General features: G+C 37.7%; 4 protein-coding genes and 1 long non-coding RNA gene across 9 annotated transcripts in view; 1 reads left to right on the forward strand and 4 right to left on the reverse strand.

The window, feature by feature from the left end:
* Positions 1-2,094, reverse strand: part of LOC121948270 (vesicle transport protein SEC20) — a 48,552-nt gene extending 46,458 nt beyond the window's left edge. For all 5 annotated transcript variants that reach the window (XR_015777294.1, XM_088081264.1, XM_042493615.2 and 2 more), the window contains exons 1-2: positions 1,941-2,094; positions 7-99 (exon numbers count right to left, since the gene is read on the reverse strand). Coding sequence is in view for 4 of the 5 variants with exons in the window: in XM_088081264.1 (XP_087937390.1) it covers positions 7-99; positions 1,941-2,021 (174 nt within the window). In the remaining variant the exon portion in view is untranslated. The remainder of the gene's footprint in view (positions 1-6; positions 100-1,940) is intronic.
* A 673-nt stretch (positions 2,095-2,767) lies between these two features.
* On the reverse strand, positions 2,768-5,729 carry atp6v0e1 (ATPase H+ transporting V0 subunit e1). The gene is made up of 4 exons (XM_042493364.2): positions 5,505-5,729; positions 4,325-4,372; positions 3,297-3,420; positions 2,768-3,146 (listed from the first exon to the last, which is right to left on the reverse strand). The coding sequence occupies exons 1-3, from the start codon at positions 5,606-5,608 to the stop codon at positions 3,327-3,329; spliced, it is 246 nt and encodes an 81-aa protein (XP_042349298.1). The 5' UTR covers positions 5,609-5,729; the 3' UTR covers positions 2,768-3,146; positions 3,297-3,326.
* A 1,529-nt stretch (positions 5,730-7,258) lies between these two features.
* rpl26 (ribosomal protein L26) lies at positions 7,259-12,653 on the reverse strand. The gene is made up of 4 exons (XM_042493601.2): positions 12,551-12,653; positions 11,634-11,805; positions 11,404-11,544; positions 7,259-7,424 (listed from the first exon to the last, which is right to left on the reverse strand). Exons 1-4 carry the CDS (start codon positions 12,592-12,594, stop codon positions 7,296-7,298), a joined length of 486 nt encoding a protein of 161 aa, XP_042349535.1. The 5' UTR covers positions 12,595-12,653; the 3' UTR covers positions 7,259-7,295.
* A 1,000-nt stretch (positions 12,654-13,653) lies between these two features.
* The window catches only part of ppp2r2ba (protein phosphatase 2, regulatory subunit B, beta a), a 60,257-nt gene continuing 50,552 nt past the window's right edge, over positions 13,654-23,358 (forward strand). The window contains exon 1 of the mRNA XM_042492948.2: positions 13,654-14,106. Within this exon, the coding sequence (XP_042348882.1) occupies positions 14,028-14,106 (79 nt within the window). The 5' untranslated portion in view covers positions 13,654-14,027. The remainder of the gene's footprint in view (positions 14,107-23,358) is intronic.
* The window catches only part of LOC148188954 (uncharacterized), a 70,348-nt gene continuing 61,035 nt past the window's right edge, over positions 14,046-23,358 (reverse strand). The window contains exon 4 of the long non-coding RNA XR_015777297.1: positions 14,046-14,279. This is a non-coding gene — a long non-coding RNA (uncharacterized LOC148188954). The remainder of the gene's footprint in view (positions 14,280-23,358) is intronic.

Below are 23,358 nucleotides of genomic sequence, written 5' to 3' on the forward strand. Positions count from 1 at the left end.
TCTTACCTGAATCCGCAACCTGAGATTGTGGAAACTCTTTTTCACTTCAGCGTTCAGTTCTGTCAGCTTGTTTTGAGGGCCCGTGCACTCATTAATGTCCTGGTGAGACATCAAAACAAGGATGAGAGAGACACGTGAATAGATGTTTTCGTCGTCAGGTGAAGTTATTAGTATCAATATGTTGCTCTCATTCATGACTGCAAAGAAAGCCTGTTGGACAATCAGTGATCTGACAGCTTGAGCTGGTTTCTCAGGATGAGCTATCACTGAAAGTCACTAAAAGTACGAGGAGCATCAGTCTGTCAGGTGGTAATAATCTGTCAATATGGGCGACCAAAATTGTTTTAAAAATTAAACAACTTAATAGCAATTTTCCACAGTCCAAACAGACGTAAAAATTCTTTTTTTCCCCCCGGATGCACAGTTGCCAAAAAAAAAGTATATTGATCTAAAACAGAGTAAACTGAAAATCTGGACATTTTTTTGCTTAAAAAATGACTTCAACCATTAATCAATCATCAAAAACTGTCTTTTCAGTAATGGACTAATTGATCAATTTCAACTATAAGTGGCCAATTCAGTAAAATGACATTTAAAAACATATCAGATACATTATTAGCATACTCTAAAAACAGGTGTGGAAAAAAGTTAACCAAACTCAGTAAACACTGGCAAGCACTAAGCTGCTCAATCAGTAAAAAGAAAAAAAGAAAATAATGAAAATAAATAAAATAAATCGCATTTAAAAAAACAAAACAAAACAAAACAAAAAACCATCATCAGCTGTGTTATTAGCATACAATAAAAAGTGTGGGGGAAAAAACTGGTGACAGAAAAAAGCTAACCAAACTCGCCAAAAACCCAGGTCAGCACTAAGCAGCTTATTCAGTAAAAATAAAAATAATAAATTAAATTAAATTAAAAAACAACAACTATCAGCTGTTATTAGCATACAATAAAAAGTGTGAAAAAAATAAATAAACAATTGGTGAAAAAAAAGATAAAACTCGACAAACACTGGTCTTATTTGAAGCATGTTTATCCTGCTAGAAATCTATATCACTTCCCTCTAACTGAGACTAACGCTACCTTCATTCATAGCATTTTTTTTTTGTTGAACATTTTTCAAATTTATACACTATATTGCACAGGTATATAATTCATTTTAAAGCACTGAAAAGGACCATTTTAGTAAAATATCCAAAACATTTTTTTAAAAAATAAAAAGAAAGAAAAATAATAAAACAAACACAACATAAAACAAAAACAATAATACAGATAACATTAGATTGTACAAGGGAGATTTAAACTAAGACATACACATCTTATTTGTTTTAATCAGATATACATTTCCCGATAATTTGGGAGGTCTTTATGGCTTTTTTGTTTGATTTTATTTTACAAAGAATCAAAGAGATATTGTAATTCAGTACGAAGCAAATGGATACTGGGAGTTGAAGCACTTTAGCTTTCTGAGTGTGATATTTTGAAGTTTGAGAGCACCAGCAGGAGAGTGACAGCCTGTATTACTGTTCAGAAACAAGACCCCGTCTCCCAAAACTGGTGTCAAACTGTTAAAACGTGTACAGACCGACAGAGACGCTTCAGCCTTCATTTATACCTCATTTGCGATACTTGAGTCCAGTTTCCTATTCGTTCACCTTCAGTTTCCATTTCACAGTTTAAATATCACCTGGACTTATTAGTATGGATTCATGTCACCAAAAAAGCAAAGTTAAATCACGTTTGCTCCTCTGGCAGCAGCAGCTCATCCTGATAAAGAGCAGCTCGAGCTGCCGGTGCACCGGCTGACTGCAGCTCAAACACGACATGTAGCATCAATGCTAACACACAACGACACGGTTCCGTGACATGACAAGCTCAAACACCGGCGTGTCCTGACGCGGCGCTACGTAATCTTACCAAACAAGTACTCGCACCTGGATGAGAGCTTTGATTTCCAAGTCATATTTGAGTATTTCTTGTTCACATATTCGGACGTGGACATCTGAGGACGCCATGTTGCCAACGTACCGAGTTGGCTCAAACTACGGAAAGCAGGAAGCCGGTTTTAAAACTTCGACTGTCGACTTTGACGGGTAAGTTTTGTGGTATTAAACTGACTGTATATAAGAAATAACTGTATAATCTCTATACTATGATGAATAACAAATATCATTCATCAAAAAAAAAAGTTTTACCAAAATGCATTGAAATTAGATACATTTATATATCCTACTGTAGCGTGTAAAACTTAACAGTTTATTATCAGCATATTTGGTAATGTAATTAAAATGTGTCATAAAAATGAAATGCTTAAAAATGGTATGTATTAACATAAAATGAGAATTTGCGATTAAAAATAAAGGAAGAACACTAATATTAATCTGGGGTATAATTTATGAAACGTTATCTTTTTGTTTTATCTTTTTTTTTTTTTTTTTCACAACCTAAACCTCAGGAATGAGTTGCTAAGTAACAAAAAGGTGGGTACAATAAGCTTAAACTTCAGCCTACACCTTTCAATCTATATATTTCTTTGTTTTTCCTTTAAATTTAATGCCTTATTGATTTATTATGTGCATTAGTTCTGGAAATATCAACAGGACTGATATAAAAGTGCAGTACAGGCACCCTATATAACTACTACCTACATGTTAACAAAATGAGGGGAAATCATCAGATCTACAGCAACATTACTTTTAGTTATACCAGTCAACATTTTGGCTCATTGGGCAAAACGAAATTTTAAAAAGTTATGGACCAATGCTTTTGATGATTCGTTTATTAATTCACACCTATCAAATGGATCACATCCATCACTTATATTATCAGACAAAAAGAGATCACATCAAACACAACGCACATCAACTATTTAAAGGCACGGTCATTCATATTAACAATAACAGTAAACACAATATACATCACGCATAAGCACAACAACACCAAGAGGAGGTTGCTTTAATTTAAAGTAAAGCACATTCGGTGAGATCTTTCATGAGTCCTTTGGGAATTATTTTTTGTGCAAGGCACCAGCGTGGGCATCGCTCAGTAATCACACAGAGGCCTGAGTTTAAGGCATTTCAGAAGGAATGATCTCTGGAGAAGCAAACGTCCATTAGTACGTGGCAGTGTCAATTCCTCCCCTGTAGAATTGAAATAAATACAGCATGAAAAACCAAGCCAAACAATAAAATCCATAATCTAGAGGCTACATATAAGTAGTCCATACGAGCTGCATAAAACATACTAAATCAGCTGTAGGTTCAACACTTTCTTCAGAGGAGGAAGTTTACCTGCATGGTCAGGTGTCCTGGAAAGGAAGATTAAGACCAGTGATAGTACAGGTACCAGATGGTGTCACTGGACAGAGTAGGTCCAAAAAGTGGGTTCAGCTGGGCCAGGATTGCTATTAGCCAGCTAACAGACAGACAGGATATTATGATCATGATAAAACTGTACTTTGAAAACATATCCCTTCAAACCCCGTGTTGTTGGTCACTGAATTTAGGCAAATATTTGTCATGAAAAAACATCCATCTGTTGGGATTATCACAACATCAATTGAGGGCACACATAAAGGCGAACCAGGCATTCCAAAATAAAGAAAACTAGAAAGGAAATATTAAAAAGCCTTTATTGCAATGGCTTAATCCTTAAAAGACCCAACATGTTGGCTGGTACATTTACTGAGGGCCTTTGGAAAAATAATTTAACATAGCTGCAAAACCATTTTGTCTCTACTGCGCTCTTTTACCATGCATCATGTAACATGACACCATATGCACATTTACAATTTACGAATATAAATAATTCAGAAATACTATATGCAAAACAGTGCTAACTGCAATAACAAGCTTAACGTAATTATGCCAGTAATGCACACAAATTAATATGAAGAAACAACAGTCTCCACATTATCAGATGAACAAATAGTTTATCAGTCCCAAATCCAGAGTAGAAAAGCAACATATTGTTACATTTCAGAAGTTGGAACAAGGAAATGTTTGATATTTTTGCTTAACAAATTATTTGATTAATGTCAAATGACTGTCAAACAATTTTCTGTCACTGGATTAACTGATCATTTCTGCAAATTACTATATATATATATATATATATATATATATATATATATATATATATATATATATATATATATATATATATACACACACACACAATACTATATGTACATTCTTATCAGTTCATCCTCCATTATGTTTAATTAAATATGTTTGATTTGTGCACATCTGTATGACATGTTTTAAAACTCATAATAACACAACATAATTTTGTAGATTTCCAGAATGATAATACTTACAACAGGTAGCAGCAAACTGCAGTTAAAACCAGCATTGTGATTATCACTCTGTGGAAACAGGAGAAAATATTTAAAAGTGGTAAATTTAGCACGTAATGATTGCATAATGTTTTTTGGTTTTATTAATCAAAGAATCAAGTATCAAACACAAAAGTTACATCAATTAATAACAGTGAAACAAGCAAACAGAGATGCCAAGGGACACTATACATACACAAAGCAAGAAGACAGTATTCATTTATACAAACAGATTAAAGGTGCAAAAATTCATCGTCTTAATAACCTCCTTGTTTTTGCTTAGATTCATTTTTAAATGTAAAAAAAAAAAAAGATTTTAAATGGTTAAATTTGGATTTGTGGATGATATTTTGCCCAAAGAAACATTGCTAGAATTAATATTCTAACATTTTAATGCTATTACATTTAATACTTCACATGATGAACAATTTATATTGATATTCTTTTCTTCAGTTTAACTACATAATAATTAACTTGGTAATAACTGTGTTTGATTTTAAAGGGCACTTCCCTTATTTTATACTACTAACAATTCCAAATATACATATTTTTCTATTAAAGTCTTTTGTAAAGCTTATCCGGTAAGTAACCACATTGGGAACAGAGCCAATATATCTGTGAAATACACTGAATATAGCCCTATTATAATCTGCTTTGCGGGTTTTAAACGCATCACAGGCCATTTATTAACACAGCACGATCTCGTGATGCGCCGACAAACAGCAGATAAGGGAAGTTGAATTAGGCACATTTTCCAGAGATGAGGTATATATACCGTTGCGTTTGGTGTTTAAATAAAAAGATATGGATCATGTAGATTCATTGTACATAAATGCCAATAGCCCCAACAGAAAAAAACAGTAATAATGATGAAGCCTCCTTCAACACACACACACACACACACACACACACACGGGTGGATGGGCTGTCAAATTAGCTTCAGTTAGCTAACCATAACTTTTACTTAATAGCGAGTAAAGTTCACCAACAAGGTTTAACTTTACAAAGTTGATCATATAATGTTGAGAAACTTAATTGAAAATCATAATCACTTAATATTCTGTACAGTTATTTGTATATACTGAAAGTCACGGGACAACATATGATAAAAACTTAGCTCTTTGTAGCCAGTCGGAAGCTAAAGTGAAGCTAACACACTCACCCTCTGTTTGGTCCTTTGGGGACAAACCAGGGAACAACTCCTCCAATGATGGCCCAAAACAGCGTCATCACAGACACGGAGATCACTAAACTTTGCTCCGCCATGGTGGTGTTTCTTCTCGCCCCAAAGTTGTCTTAGAAGTACAAACTTTTGACTTGAGACAACTTCAGTTTCGTCCAGCTGGATCCACAGAGCAACAGAGAAAAGGCAGCACGCATCACATGACCGACAACCAGAGGGAGGAAGTCAAGTAATACAGCCATGGTTGTACCAAACAGTAAAGGTAATCTTTGAAGTTTACTACTTCCACCTGTAAATATAGATGGTTTCATCTAAACGAAAAAATAAACACAAAAAACAAAGGGACACTATCTTTTGTTACGTCATAATTATATTATTCCTCTTATAATCATATAAGAGTTTGTTTTTTTTTATTAAAGACTACTCACAAAAAGCAAAAAGCTAATACTTGTCATTTTGTCATTTTTCTTAACAGTGAACATGTTTTTTTAGATTGTTTTCTGTGTCACCTTTTTGGTTTGAGGATGCTTTAGAAAAGTTTTTTTTATTCATAAATAAAGGTATCCCAGTGACAAATTAGTTATACTGCTCATTTCTCAAAAGTGCACAATTTATTGATTATTTAAGCAAAACATTACATACATAAAATAAAAAAATAATAAAAAACTAATTTTGCATTTTAGAGAAAATATACTCAATTGAAAATTTAAAACTCATTGATTTGAAAATGACAGTTAGGTTATTTAGACATTTCAGTTTAATTACATCTTTATAGGACACCCTGAAGATTTTTTATTTTTAATATTCCCTCTGCATTTTACTTATGTAATTGAATTTATGTTTTCTTTATTATGAAATATTGTTGTACAACCTCTGTTTTGAAAATACTTAATATGCATTCAGCGTGTCAACATTTAATTGGGAAGAGTTGTCCTAAACATTAATTTGTGAAGCATATATCTGGTTTAAGTCTTACCTTTCTGGAAAGATGCAACAAGTACAAGCAGTATTTTATTCTGGACTTCATACTGGTGGTAAAAAAGTGACACCTATTGCCCATTTTGTGGAACTACAGATCTACCAGTGCCATGCAAGCACGACCAGACTCCTTTTTGTAATAAAAATGATGCATTCAAGGCTTTACTGTGACTTTGTAACACTTTAAAATAAAAACTTCCCCCCTAAGATGCACGTGGCGTTTAATTCAAATCCTTGTCACTTCTTATAATTATGGGATGCTCGTTTAAGTGCCTAAGCCTAAAAAATGAGCAATTCGATCTGTCAGACAAAACTATGAACCCACGAGCGTTTCACTCCAGCAATCAGCGGCTTCCTCCTATGACACATTCTGAGATTTCAACCAAAAGTCCAATTTCAAATAAATTCTGAACTTCTTTGTAAATATGTCTGGGCCTTTATCCATATTCAAAAATACTTTTATCTGGAGAGTTGACTTCTGCACCATCAGTTTACTAAACATTTGGCTGTTGTAAATGTAACTTTGAGCACTGAATTAAAAATGACTTCACTGGAGTGTTTGTGTGCATTTATGGGCTTCACACAGACATCACAATGACCCGTTTTTCTTCTGTAACAGGTGATGTACAACAATCTTTGACTTCAGACTACCTGAAATAAGGTATGCATGTTTGAAACAGAAAGTCCTTAACCCAGAAATATATGACAAAACTATCCAAACTCCACAACTAAAACACAAGACAGACGAAGCGTGGTCCATTTATACAGTTTATTGATAGCAAAAGATCATTTTCACTCCTGCATCTTCTCAATGGTCTCCTCCTTGTATTTGCCCTTCTCCTTTCCATCAGCGCGAGACTTGGCCTTGCGCTCCAGGATCTTCTTGCGGTCCTTGTCCAGCTTTAGCCTGGTGATGACCACCTGCAAATGGAAAAAAAACAGTGGCTTTGTAAGCAAGTCATGGAAGGCTTCATTTGCAGTGTTACTTTCATTAAGAAAGGGGAAGCATAGTTTAAAATAATCTGGCAACTTCACAACTAACAATAACATTAAAAGGCATGTTCACAGCACGTTTTAATGACTAGTTATCAGTGCAAATTATGCAAAAGATTTAAGTCTACTGGTCTAACACAGACAGTTCCACACATACACAACACAGAGTCCATTAATGAAATGCAACAGGCACCATAACCAAGGCTTAAGACATGAGGTCTAATAAACTTCACAGATGCTGGGCTTTAAAAGGGCTGTTCACCCTCAAAACGACTGTTTATAAATCAGTCATCCTTGTTATCTGGAATTCATTGAGAAAACTTGTTTTTCCTGCAAGACTACACAGAAAAAGCAAACATTTACAGATTGACTGGGGACCATATTTAACAAAAGCAATCAGTTTATTATCAGCAGTATCATCTTTGTATCCAGTCGTATGCTCCGATACTTCCTAAACACATGCATTTTCACTAAAACATTACTATTGAAAACTGAACTGAAATCGAAACTTATTCACACTATCTTCAAAGCCAGACTTTAATGCTAAGGGGTTATTTTTGGCTAGATACATGTTTTGGAAGAACTGAGCATACGACTGGATAAATGAGACTTTGATTACTTCGCATGAGTAGTGCTCGAGTTTATTAACAGATACTTTGATGTAGTTTTGCGGTTGTGAAGTGTGGTCTTCAATCAATCCATACATCAATATTTTCACCATTTTCTGTAGAGGCATGCTAATTTTCTTTATAAATTCAAGGTAATGTGGCATGATTTACAAACTTTCATTTTGTGTGGAAGGTATTCATTAAAGGCAGTTATGTGCTCACGTTGAGCATGGAAATCTACATAGCTATGTGTATTAGGTCACAGCTTTACACAGATTGCTGTCGGTGTAAAATGAACCACTGCTGTCACTCTAACAATAATGAAGCAAACATTTCTCTGCAGATAAAGATGCTACAACAAGAAAAGCAAAGGTGTAATTGATAACATGAATTCTGGCTGCATAAGGTGTGCCAAATCTAGGGCTGTATAAATTGTGCATGCTTAGAAAATAGTTAAGGCTTAGCTTATTGGCACACTGCAATTTAACAGAAACCCCCATTATTGCGATGTATCTGCTATGACACACATCCTGACATCGACAGACCAAATCACAATGGCGAGTTAGTCTAGAACTTCTGTTAATGTTCAATTTCCAAGGGCCTTTGTCAATCACCGTGGATTAATATGCTTCTAGACGCAGCTGGGCGGACCTTCAACCAGTCACATCAACAGAACATGACGTAGCTCTTAGCAATGGACGAATGCAAACTGACTACACTGTGCAGAAAAGAACTGTGAAGGTGCAGCTACAATATGTCTGAATGAGGTTTGCCACTTTTGCAGTGAAAATTAAAACAGAACTTCAACAAGGACCACGTCGCCTACAGCCATCTTAGTTGTTTTCGAAAATGCCTCAGCAGCTCTTCTCCTCACTATGCTAGGTGTGATGTCACTAATGTCGCCAGGATGAGGATGCACAATCCACAAATGATATAATGTATTTTTGTGTAAAATTTGAAAACTCTGCAAGTTGTCAGGTATTGTACCAATCCCACCCCATATCAAAGACTACGGCTCTGATCAGCCCAACCCAATGTGCCAGAGACAATAAAACAAGCTTGCAGATTTGTCTGGTTCCCGGGCTGATGGACACGAGAAAAATGAAATACAAGAAACCATTTCACCATAAAGCTGCAGCAGCTTGGTGAAAAAGAGGGACAAACTGGAGGACTGGCAAGTTTGCTGCAGTGGACGTAACAATAACACAAGTCTTTTCACAGCAGACATTTTGACATGTCACAGAAAGAAAAGTACAAGTGTTGCAAACAACAACATGGGCTCAGATTTGTTCAAGCGTCTCGCTAAAGCACGAGTTTGACAGTGAGGTGCTGGCACAATACCAGAACCGAAGCATCAGAATGGAATGCAACCACCATTTAATTTACATCTGTGCTTTGATGTGTTGTTTTAAGTACTTGCACAAATACTACCTTCACTTAAAAACTTGAGATGTTAGTTGTTTGTCTGACTCTGTTGTACAGTTTTGGGGCTAGATTTAAAAATGATGTCGTAATGGACTGCATTATACTGAAGCATTTGTTTACATCATTTGAATACAGTACAAACAGATGAGCGAAAACATCAGGAACACCTTTTTAATGTAATGCAAACTCATTACCCGTCTACACTCACAACATTTAAACAACTTAACAGATTTGCACTGTGTTTTATGTTGCTTCCTGCCCTGATATCTTCAATATCATCATTGTGTTAACTCTCACCTGTACTCAAAATTTAGCAAATACATTATCATTATGCAGTTACAAAAAAAAAGGTTTTGCAGATTATAACTGCTACTTTTGGGTATTATCTTTTCAATCTGACAAAGTTCAACACTGCCTTAAACTTGAGTTAAATTGCTGTCAAATCCTCTTTGCACTTCCGTGTTTCCTACTCACTTCAACATCTTTGACAAAAACATTAAGTACATATTCCTTGCGTCAAACAGTTAGTAGTTAGGCACACTAAAAATTCAAGGTGGTGACAAGAGTGCTGAAGACTGGATTATTTGATAGACCTCGTGGAAACTAAGTGCAGAAATAATGTCTTAAACTGACGGTACGACATTAAACCGATTACTGTTTCAGAGAACTTTGAGAATTATGTCCAACACATAATGTACATAATTGTGAAGGACAAAACATCAGACACTTCAATATAATGCAGTCCAATGCAATAACACCGCTAACTACAGCCTCAGATATCACCACAAACAATGACTCTCTGACAGTGCCAAGAACTCAGCAATACTTCCGTATTACAAGTCATTCACCTGGTATGCACAGGGTTAAAACAATTAAATCAAGCAGGGTCCGACACTTTCAAGTTAAGTGCTCTACCGACACCACCGCTTTTGCCAAGTGCTTATGAGGTTTGCTGTGCAACTTCTGAACCATGATATAAGACTGATTTTCTGGTACTTCAGGAGCACAACAAAAGCAGAGCGGGTATAGTTTTTCCAGGGAATTAATGTTCGCCATTCAACAGTTTCTGCAACACTTATTTTCATTTCACATCAGTGGCTATGTGGAAATGTGCACTTATATTCCACTGTTATGCCAAATATCACAATATTCTGAATTTGATGTCAGGTAAACAGCATATTGTGTTAAGATGAAAGGCCTTTTTATTTCTCGTAAATGAATAATTTCCAATTAGGTCATGTGGGACATGCTGGAGTTACTTGGATTAGAAGAACTTTCTTTGGACATGTATACAGCGCATCTGGAATTTGTCTCCATTTGGGTTTTTTCCAGTTTGCAACAAACAGCTGCCTGTTTACAGTCAGCTTTGTATATTTTGATCGAGATGTTGCAGAACCAACCTGCCAACACTTAACAAGGCTGGGATAGAGATGCATGCTCAAAGGAAAAGCCCATATTTCTGGTCCTAAGAAGAAACACACCTACTTTAAAAATTGTTCAAGACTTGGATAAACAGGTTTTTGAATATGCACAAATATCACAGCACGAACCTTTTCAAGACTGTGGTTGAAGGACTGTCTTTACGCAGTCAAACAAGCCCACCACACTAGTAGGAAACTTTAACAGCTTATTAGAAAATGTGCTTTTTTTTAGTATGAGAGCAAAAAACTGACATTTTTGTACATGTACATGTTCTCAGTGAGATGCTAATTCTGCCATTTCTCAAGTGTAAATCTTAACACGCACAGCTACTCATTCAGTTTAGATTTGCCAACATTTCAGGTGTAACCTACAGTGTCTAACAATATCACAACTTACACTTTATTTCATTTAAGTAAGCACACCTATCTACACAATCTACACAACTGTCTCACCTTGCTGGGGTGGATGCCGACATGGACTGTGGTTCCGTTGGCCTTCTCTCTCTGCACACGCTCGATGTAGATGACGTACTTCTTCCTGTAGACCTGCACTACTTTGCCGATTTGCTGGCCTTTGTAGTGTCCACGGACGACCTGTTTGTCAACAACAGAGGGTCATGCAAGTGCAACTTACACCTTATGAGACAAATATGAAAATCTTTAAACAATCCAAACTTCAATACCTGAACTTCGTCATCTTTGCGGATGGGCATGGACCTCACATTGTACTTCTGTCGGAGCTCCTTGGACAGAGGGGAAGACATGATCTTCCTCCTGATGTGTGAGGGGGCATTGAAGTGCCTCTTGCGGTTCTTGCGGCGGGAGGATGTTACAAATGGATTCAGCTTCATGATGCTGTGAGCAATCAAGACACAGAGATTATACAAAGTTAACTACGTGCACTGGTCAGACAACATGCATTTATCTGACGAAAAACTCTTTAACGGCTAAAAACATTACTCCAGCAACCAAGCAGCACGCTGCACTGTAAAAGCTAGACTCCAAAAAAGTCAGTATAGACTTCAACTATCAACATGAGTGCTTTAAAAACACGTTTCTCTTCACGCGACCTCACTGAAACATATACAAATTTACGCCATTAATGTTGCGTCTAACGTTACTCGAAACACCCCAGTTTACAGTATTAAAGTAACATATTAGCCAGCAGGCTAGTTTATGATAACGTTGTCTTCAAAGCGGTATGCTAAGCTAGCAAAGTGACGCTAATAGGTTAGCATAATATAACAGACTGACTGGAGCCATAGTATTTTCGATGCTAATAGTAACTCGGCAATAATGTCGTCCGGGTGATAAAGTACAGTAGTTACATGTAAAGAAAGACGAATATTTGTCGCTAATACCAGAAATCAACCACCTTCACTATCCGTAGCCGACATGCGGATACTGACGGACGTAGCAGGGACACCAAATACTGACAGGTTTTAACTACCAATATATCATCAATATGGGTTCAATATTGGCCTTATTTTGACAGTGACAATGCTCACAAGGTGTTTAGACTTTTATAGGGGTATACACTGACATTACAGGGAGGATGGATGGTGATAACTTTAGTGAATTATCTGCCAGGAATTCTTACCCTGCCGTTTGCTCCTCTATGGCCGGCGGAAAAGAGACTCGCATACTACTTCCGCTGGCATTAGTTCACACTCAAGTCTCGCGAGATGTCCAAAAAAATGGGGCTAAAAAATACATATATCGCAGTAAACAAAACACAAACACAAGCACTTACATCTAGTTTTTTTTAATCGACTGAAAATGTACAGAACAAGTATGGCAAGATACATATTCATAATTATACCTGAGTACAAAAAAAGAAAAAACGAAAATCGATTACTAATGAAGTGCTTTTAGGCCTTATTGTAAGTTCTGAATGGAGATGTAATACACAAAACGGGAGTAATAATAATAATAATAATAATAATAATAATAATAATGATAATAATAACAATAATGTAATCAACAATAATACTAATACAACTGATAATAATAATAACAAATCATATGTATAAAATATGATAAAATAACTAAATTACAACAGAGTAAATCATTTTTGCTTTTCAATACCACATGTAGGCTGATTGTTTACTCTTAAATTCAGTCGTATCAGCCCTTACAACACTGTTGCGTTTAGTTTTAATGCTTGAATTCTACTACCTTGGCCCAAGATTTCGTTCATTTTGAATAGTTTTTATAGTCCTGCGTTGTTACCACGAGTTAAAATTGATACATATACATTTTTATAAGTCTCCTTTTCCAACCATTTTGAACAGGATTTATTTTATTTTGCGACATTAACTCTCTTTTGTTGTCCATATGAAATATTGCCACAAGATGGCGCCAAACCCAATTAATCAATATCTGGTCAGCAGTTGGAAACAAGTTTTGTGTATGATTCATCAAGTTTTGGCCTACCACACATTGCACTGTTGTCATTTTTCTATCACTGAGAATAAAGTGCTAACACTTGCATTGTAATAGGCTACCTAATAAAACAGGCCTATAACGGCAAATCACACTGACACTAGTGAATATGTAAATCACGGGTTCGTCTATTATGATGGCTTTGTCAGATTCATCTGCTTCCATCGTGGGAACAACACCATCAACATCTCTGTTATTTCTCTTTTAGCTCCAATAAGATGACACAGAGACAAGAGGGGGTGGGGGTGTTTACACCGGCAGACCACGCATACATTGACCTCCCATCCGAGAGGACAGACACGACCCCCTGTCCTGCTCTCACTCCAACAACTACATGCACAGAGTGAACTATACCGACACGGAAGCGGAGGTGCGCTGACATTGTGCGCTGTTTTGCTCCCGGGGCGGCGCGCAGTTTCACCGGAGCCTGCTGCCTGCCTGCCTGCCTGCCTGGGCTGCGCTGTCTGCCTGCGAAAAGTGATGCTGTCATAGCCCCCTGCGCCGCGGACGGAGAGCCTCTTTCCCCTCCCGCACCCCCCTGGTTCCTCTCTGGCTTGCTGTCGCGGCGGCAGTGCGGATGTGGAGCCCGCAACGCAGCGCTCTTCACCCGTCGGCAAGCATCGGAGAAGAAGATGAAATGTTTTTCCCGTTACCTCCCGTACCTCTTCCGCCCTCCGAGCACCATCCTGTCCTCCACTTGCCACACCGAAGGTAGGGTGGGACGCCGAGGGGGCTGTCACGGACTGTGAGTTGCTTACTTTGAGCGTGTGACATGAATGTTTAGGCTGACACATGCAGTGTGCATGTGTGCAGAAGTTGGATTGTCCAGTTGTGGGGCTGCAGACGTGTCACAGTGCATGAAGTTGTTGGAGCCATTCTGAGGTCTAGAAATGAGAAGAGGTGAATGAGAGGGGTTTTATGTGTGTGATTGTGTGTCTGTCTGGCTCCTTGTTTCACTCATTCTGCTTTCCTTGTAGCTGGAGCTGTCAACACACAGGCCTGCAGCATGCAAGAGATGCTCAGTTTGTGGAGTTGCATGACAAGTATCTTCCATTAACCCTAAATATAGACTATTTCGTTAATTTCACCCTTTCACACTTTGTTTAGATAACCTTTTTGGCAACATGCATGGCAATATGCCATTCTGAAACTCAACTCAGGGGTGAAATTTGCTCAAATTGCCAAAATCTTTACCATGTTATACACCCAGTCTATACAGAGTTATTGTGTGGGAGTTGCGCAGAATAAAACAATACTGAATTGAGTGAATTGACCCCAGCTTCAATAGCAATAAATTAGTTCATAATAGGCGGTCCATTCATCTTTCTGATTGTGCTGTCAGACTGGGCAGCCCAAGAGGGTCTGAGTGTTTGTATAACCAGCCATTTACTAGGTCATAATGTGGAGACTGAGCCACTGCATTATTTAGCTTTGCATGGTTGCCCTCCTTCCTGTGAGCGCTCTGCCCTCAGCCCTCTGGCACAGGAAGGAAGACAGTGTACAATAAAGTATGTGGTGGTCATACAGGGGCCTTCGCAGCCTGTAGAGCTGACCTATATACTGTATATTCTTCAAACAGGAAGAATACATTGGAAGGCATTCATGTGCTCACTCACTCACTCACTCACTCATGTGATCTTCTGCTCCATCACATCCATTACTTTTCCTTTTTTTAAATAGTTTTAGTCTCAGTTCTCCCTTTCACTTTCCTTCTGAGCAATTTTACAGTGATCAGCCTTTTAAAATATGATTAAATTGCTCTTGATTTCTTGGATAAACACACAAGGTTTACTTATCAACATACTGAATACAATATACTAAAGATTACTAATCTTGACACAAAATTCTGAATGAGGAAATACAGTTAAAAATACAGATAAAGAGAAAATGCATTTTCAAAGACCTGATCAAAAAAATAAATTTATAAAAAATAATTAAGGGGTTTAAATTAGTTAATCTGGTGTATCTAGACAGTCATAAGGAAACTTTGGGGTGCTTTTTGTGGCTAAAAGAGTGCATCAGACACTGGATTTCAGAAAGAAATGGCTAATTAGATACACCCATTTTGTCTTTGGAAATTTATTTAACAATGTGTATAAAAAAAATACCAGGGCGCATAAAACAATGTGTCAAAAACATCATAACATAATTTAAAGTTAAAATGTAATACATAAACAAACTAGTCTGTCGTATGACAAACTCTCATAATGACATGGTGTTAGCATAAAAAAGCAAAAGATCATCTTAAAGTAGAGTCAGTCTAAAAGTATTATCTCCATAGCAACTGGGTAAACTCCATTCAGCGAGGAGGTAAGTCAGATGTAGTAGAAAGTTCTGGAAAACTTGAGTAAGTGGAGCTTGAGCTGATGATTGAACGGTTCAAACATATCTTTTTCATATCTAAGGCTTATATTTTTCCTGTTTTAATAGCTGCTTAGTATCTGTTGAAATTTTATGTTTTAACACTTCAGACTTGAAATACATAAAATCATATGTTCATCAAAGTCCTGGGTTTTCAACGGGGGTCCCAAGATTCCCTGCTGGAGGGCCGCATAGGTATTGTTTGGGAATTTAAGTTTTAATTTAATTTATTTTTTATTTTTTAATTGAATGAAATATGTCTGAAAAAAACAAGTTGACTGGGGCGCCTGGTGGCTCAGTGGATAGAGTGGCTCTCTGTGTACAGAGAAGGTGTCTTGCCTGTGTGGCCGCAGGTTTGAATCCAGCCTTGGCCCTTTGCTGCATGTCTTCCCCTTTGACACACACACTGTCCTGTCAATTAAAAGCAATAAAAGCCCAAAAAAATATTTTAAAAAAAACATGTTGACATGAATCCAACATATTGTTCTCAAAGATAAATTGGACTATTTATTAAAGAATTTAATTTACAGTACACAACATGAATTAAAGGGTAGCTGTTACCCATGAATCCTTGTGCAATCCTATCAGCTGGTTAATGTTAAATCACTCTGTAGCACCAATCCAGAACAGGAGCTAATTACCCAACAGTTGCATACAATTAAAACATTTCGTTCAATAAGCTGTATACTTATTTCAAGTGTACGGTCATTCTTGTGAGCAATAATGAATCGTTTGGTAACTTTTCGAGCACAAGACTACGACACACTGTCCTCTACAGAAAAATACATGATCTATAAATATTTGATCTGCCAGTAATTAATATTTTGATAGCTCAGTATTGTATGCACCATTAAAGGGTATGTTTTTATATGTCCTTTTAGGCCGCCCCACACCTAATTGTAGACCATTTTGATATTCAACTCAATTTTACATAGTCTAGGGGATCTCTGCTCATTCTGGTCCTTAGTCTGAAAAATGTCCAAGACCCCCTGGTGGAAGTCATGAACGTGATTTTCTGAGGTCAACAGACGCAGTCTTTCTCCCTGTCTGACTCTCATTCCTTCTGCCTGAGATAAGGGGGTGGTGTAATAGAGGAAGTGATAGATCAGTAAACATGGAGCTGCAAAGCTCAGACAGCCACAGTAATATGATACATGATCCTGCATCGCTCTCTGTGTGGAGAAATATGAAGCAGTTGTACTCAGAAAGCAAGCGAGAGACGTTGAATCTCATGCACCGGAGGCCAGCGGTGCGTGATGACACAGCACGCGACCTTGAAATGTGATGTGTAAAAATGACAGAGGCCACTTCATCTGCACGCTATCCACTGTTTGTATATGTGTTAAAAAAATGAGAAAAAGCAGAAGCCAATTTTCCATGGAAGTGCTCTGTTTGTTTACGCTTGTGTTTGCACTTCCTGCCGTGACCTTGTTACAGCGCTTTGGCTTTCCATTAGACCTCCTGGTCCTGAGGAGGCTCGTCGGTGCACCGCTGTAGTCCTTGTTTTTCCTCTCAAGCTCCCCCTCCCCTCTCCTCAACATCTCCCAGCATTCATGTCCGGCCCAGCTGAGCCGAGTTCACCCCAGGGAAGATGAGTGTGCAGTTACCATGTTAGCAGAAAATACATTATATAAGCCCCGTTCTGGACCATATTCTGTGTGTGTGCTCTCTTTGTTTATCTGGGCCATTGTGGGGAGCAGTGTGCCAGCATCACTCGGACTCACCTGGGCCCAGTCTCCGAGGGATACACATTCAGCTTTTGACTGACTGTGTCTTTTGAAATGTGTGTGTGTTTGGGCCCCTGAGTCTCAGTGTGGTTTTTATGTTTTTCCTGCTCTTTTGTCCCCTGGTGTTCTCTTTTTTCCCCATTTCACATCAATCTGTCAGTTCTGGTGTGATGGATTAAGTCTTAAGGGTTTCTGATGGGTGTGTGTTTGTATGTGCGTCTCCCTTCTGCTGTCTTGTGTTTGAGTCAGGCAAAAATTGCGCGTCCCAAACTGACACCTCGCCACATCTCACACTGCCATCAATCAACTCAGCCAGCCCTGCCTCGGCTTCTTCGTCTTCCCGTTCCTTTAGCGTCTGAGGGCAACTGTGCAATACATTGTTTGAGTATGACATTAAAAAAAGCAGAATAGACTTGTGAATATTTAAGATAAGATCTGTGACAAGAACATCTTTGTGCTTAAGGACTATAGCTGACGATTGTCTTGCGGTGTGCCTGTGTTTGTGTAAGTCTATCTGTGCATTTTGCATTTTTACTCGGCTGTTTTATTTATAAGAAGAGCAGCGAGCTTGTCATGGCAGCGCCTGAGGGGGACTTCTGTCGGCATTTTGTCAAAGCATGACATTGAGTTGAGGAGTTTTGTGGGTGAGGAACACAGCGTATGCTGGTGTGTATGTGTGCCGTTATCATACATCCCACTGTGTTGTTATCCTGACAGACACCCACTTCACAGCTCAGAACACACTCCTCGTAGTCGTCCCGTCCTTACATGCCGCCGGGGACAAACACCCTACATACACACACGCATACACAAGGCATCCACACACTTGCACACGTGACTGTTCTGTTTCAGTTTGGTCAGCTTTTCTTTGCAGAGCGTATAAAGATGGGAGAACGGGAAACAAAACGGTGCTGGAAAGGATACCAGAGAGAAAGAGGGAGAAGAGAGGAAGTGGTAGTTCTTGGAGTTGCCAGTCTAACACGGCCCAGTCTTACTCTTTATACTTCACCACTCTGGCAAGAAAGGTTATATGGTGTTGAGAAGGGACAGAGTTGAAAAAAGTATTCAGATCCTTTACTTAAGTAAAAGTACTAATACCGCCCTCTGAAAATACTTTGTTACAAGTATAAGTCCTGTAGTGAACATGTGACTCAAGTAAAAGCAAGTATAATCAGGAAAATGTACTAAAACTATTAAAAGTGAAATTACCCAATGCAGACAAACAAAAAAGAAAAAACATCAAAATTATATAAAAAAAAAAATAGAACACCCCCCAATCTAAATTAGTTAAAAAATATTGAAAAGCACCCCCAAACTCAAAATTATAAATAAAGAAGTTGAAAAAAACACCCCAAACTCAAAACTTTAAAAAAGAAAAAGAAATCAGCCAAAACAACATAATACAACATATGCAAAAAACGAAAAAAAGAGAAAAAACACCCCCAAAACTCAAAATTATTTAAAAAAAAAAAAAAAGAAAAGAAAAAGACATGAATATTTATCAAAATAGTTGGCAATTATTCTCAGAGAATTGACTGATTTGTTACACAAATAATCATTGCAGCTGTACCTGTGTAAACTGTTAATATCGGTAATTTAATTAATAACAAAACACCATATTTTAAAAATTCTTCTCATGTGATTTTATGCAAAGATGTTTATTTGTAAACTAACTCAAGCTATTGAGTAAATGAAGTGAACTTAGAAGTGCAATAATTCCTTCTGGAATGTGGTGTTTAGGTATGTGGCATATGAGTGGCATGACAAGAAAATAATTAAGTACAAGTACATCGAACCCATACTTTCGTGCAGTACTTGAGTAAATGTACTTTGTTGCATTCCACCACTGAGTAAGGAGAATGTCCTGACTTCTCTTGAGAGTGAAGTATTGCTTTCCCATAAAGTTGGTGGACTTGCATGATTATAAATTGAAGCAGCAGAGACAGAGATATCCTGATTTTTAGTCCCAATGGGTGAAGCCCTAAAAAAACACAGTCTGTTTGTGTTCCTGGGTTGTCAAACACTGACACTTTGTCTTGCCTCTCCGTGTGTGATACCAATACTGAGGGCCCCCTTCTGCATCTTTATGAGACGCATCAGGCTTTCAACTACAATTTAAACACGCCTGTGGCAATTTTTGTTGCTGAGGGCAACTGACATGATATTAATAGTGATAAGCATGGATAGATTACTGAACAAGCCAGCCAGGCACAGGTCTAAGAGCAAAATGTGGCGGGGGCCTTCACCTGCAAAATATCACTCAAATTAGAATGTAGTGACCCAGAGGCTCAAAATGACCACAAAAAATGCAAATGAACTGCAAGGAGAGATAAAATAACAACAAAATGTGGCAAAACGAAACCCCAAAATGACACAAAGTTGCCCCAAAATGCATAATGACTCAGAAGAGAAGCAAAACCACTTTTGAATTACTGTACCAAGGGACCGATTTTTTCATAATCAGCCCATGGCAAGAAAGTCCACATAAGGCAGGAGGGAGGGGGCGTGTATGGGTGAAACAAACACAGGACTGTCACCCAGGAGACTGCTGTTCATGTCCCCTAATAAAATAAAAGTCAACATTGTTTTAATGACACATTATGTCACTCATGTATGGGTGACACATGGTTAATAAATTAATGTCATGCATTTATGTTGTTTTGTCTCACCTTTTCATCTTTAACCCTGTAACAATAATTTTTAGCCAAAACGTGATTTTTTTTTTCTGAACCATTTTTGTTGCCTGAAACTGCAACCTTTTCATAACATCAACCACATGTTGCAACATTTTTGGCAAGGGGGACAGCTGTGTGTCACATGCAGACACTAAAGGGTATCCCATGTGTTTCATGAGATGCTTAAGTATGACAAAGCATCAGTATTTAATAACCTGGGAATGAGAACGGGTTGCAAAACACTGAATCCTCCATTTCCCATTATGCAACTCAATAGCACCCATTGTGAGACCTGGCCTGGTAAATGCCTGTGTCCTTTAGATGTATTTTATTTTATTTGTTTTTAACATAGACTTTCTGTTAAAAGTTGCTCCAAGCTGAGTTGACATCATTACAACATCATTAGAGTTATTTCCTCAGACTAAAGAAAGCTCCTTTAGAGCCACATGAGACATTATACAACTGTTTTTACGGTTTTTACATGCTGAATAGTACTCTTCATGACAAGTTAACTGAACTTGTGTAAGATGGTAGAGTGCCTCTTTAGGTGGGATACATATGCACGAGCTCTGAAAACAAACATCTACTCTGCTGAAGTGCCCTAGAGCAACACACTTTCATGCCTACTTGCTCCGGGTCCTCTTCTGCAGTTGAGCTTGTGAAAGAAGAAAGTAGAATTTCCCTTCAAAGATAAGAACAGCAACATAAGAAAGTTGTTTCTGTTTTTGGAAAGGGGTTCTTTGAATAATATATTTATTTATAAGTGACTTCTCTTTTTTTCTCAAATCTGTTTCTATATGCAGTGAAAAAAGGGGTTATAGTTAGACAGTCAGGGTGCCACATGAAGTACGTTGGTGGATCTTCAGAATTGTAGCTTTCATTTAAACTAAAGCAGATAGTTGTAAAATAGTTGTAATGCACTAATCAATATTTGTATTTCTAATACATTTACATTGTAACGTATATCTATGTGTAAAATGAAAGGTGTCACTTGTAGTGATGAATTCACAAAGAATTATTACATGTCTGAGGACTGCACAATTAGTTAAAGTATTATCAAAATCGCAGTTTGGTCAAGTGCAATATCTAAATCACAGGAGCTGCAATTTTTCAATCAAGGTAAAATGTGTCACAGCATACCATTCTAGATGTAGCATTGTGGTGCTACAGTGATGCAGTGGCCTACAAATCAAAAATCACACAATCATCAAATTAACATTCCCACTAAAACCGCAACTTATAATGTAATCACAATATCTGTCAAAATAATTGCAATAGGATTTTTTGGGGGGCGTGTCGTGCATTCTTGCATGACTCTGCAGGTGCCCTGAGCTCTATGGAGCATTTTAGTTTTTAGAGTTTTTCAGTTAATTGGTTTTTTTTTTGTTGTTTTTTTTACTATTTTGATCAACTCTCTTTGTTCCATGCAGGCAGCTGTTTTTAGCACTAGCTCTGATAAACCCACAATATGGTACTCCCTCCGTGCCAAACATGAGACAGACGAGTTTTGTGAATAGCTGGTAACTCACACCCTTCATCCACCAAAGAAGCTCTGGTTCTTGAACCATTTCCATTCAGCACTTTTGGAACTGTGGTGCAATTGAGGAAACCAGTCTGTATTTCCACCAGTTTTGATCAGAACCACTGTAATCAATTACGCATCATCAATAGAGGGAATTGAACAAGAAGTAAACAGCAGTAGCAAGATGGCAGATCGCAATGATGTCTTTGAAGTTTTTTATATTTGTTTTTTCCAAAAACAAGCATGGACCACCTCTTAACAATAAGAAGATGTAGAACTTTCCCACCTGTAGATTATGGCATGCCCACTTGTGTTCAGACTTCAGGGTTCGCACCTCAGATCAAGAAAAATCTGCCTTTTTTTTGTTGTTCCCACTGGGAACCAGCTTTTCGGATACCAAACCGATGTGTTTTGGTCAAAATAATCTAAACACTTCAAAAATGAAATGCAGGAACTGGAATAGAACCTGTTCTATGTTTGTGGAAAAGTGGTAAAAGTGGAGCTTTAAAAGAACCAGATACTTGATAACAACGCTGGGGGTGTAAACAGTAAAGTGTTGCCATTTCAACTTTATAAAATGATAATATGTCAGTGTTGTGTTCACAGCTTATTGTAACAACCAAGTGGTCAAAATAGTAACTAATATGGTTTTCTAACAACCATATTGGCTGTTCTTATTGATTCAGTAATCCAATCAATTGGATTGACATTATTGACATAACTAAACACTCAACATCATTCATCAGCCAGGTGTGAGCTTTTCAGTCCACACTGATCTGTGTTTTCTACTTCCAGTGGTTATAAGATTGTAACAAAACAGTCATATGAACCTTACACAACAATATAATTCAAATATTAATGATACTTAAAGGAAGTCACTCCTCCTGATGGTCTGGGTGTCTGTGTGGTGGGACGTTGGCACTCGTTCTGCCCAGCCGGTGAAGCTCCTCACTATCATGTGAAAAGCAGCGGTTGGCGACTTTGTGTGTATTGCATCAGACATTTGTAATACATGGTGTGCAGTACAGTGTGTACTCTCCTGAGGCTAACAGGTGGAGTTTGCAGTGACATGGGGATCGTCTGGTCCATATCTGTCATGTTTAATCATATATTAGAAATAGATATGTTTAGACATTAGGTTAGAGGTAGTAAGGTTGAGCTTTTTCTGTCATTTTAAAGTTCCAGTGTGTAAGATTTGGGGAGATTAAGTGGCATCTATGCAGTGATAATTGCAGATTTCAATCAGCAGCTTCTCCCAATTAGATTTCCTTCAGCATTCATTGTTCAGGGGGTTTTAACCAGGAGCCAAATTGTCTGCTGAGGTGTCCTCCTCTCCAAGACAAATGAAATAGGTGATAAAATAAAGCACTTTCACTTCATTAATCAGTGTCGCTTCGACACTGTTCAGCATGTCGCAGATGGCTCGTTTGCCCAGCCTGCAAATGTGTGATCACAGTTTTTCTTTGATAACTTAATGTGTGCTCACCTTAGTTTGGATTCAGACGTTCAGGAGGTTTTTACCATGTGAGGAACTATCTACAGAGGTCTCTTCCTCTCCAAATCAAATGAACCCAGTGATTTATACTCATAAAAACACAGAGTAAAGCAAATTCACGTTACAAATCATGGTTTCTCTGATGCTGTTTGGCATTGGCCCAGCACCTGCTAATGTGTCCTC

The sequence above is a fragment of the Plectropomus leopardus genome, chromosome 8 (assembly GCF_026936395.1).
Source record: "Plectropomus leopardus strain MGB_pleo_1.0 chromosome 8, ASM2693639v1, whole genome shotgun sequence".
NCBI lineage: Eukaryota > Metazoa > Chordata > Actinopteri > Perciformes > Serranidae > Plectropomus > Plectropomus leopardus.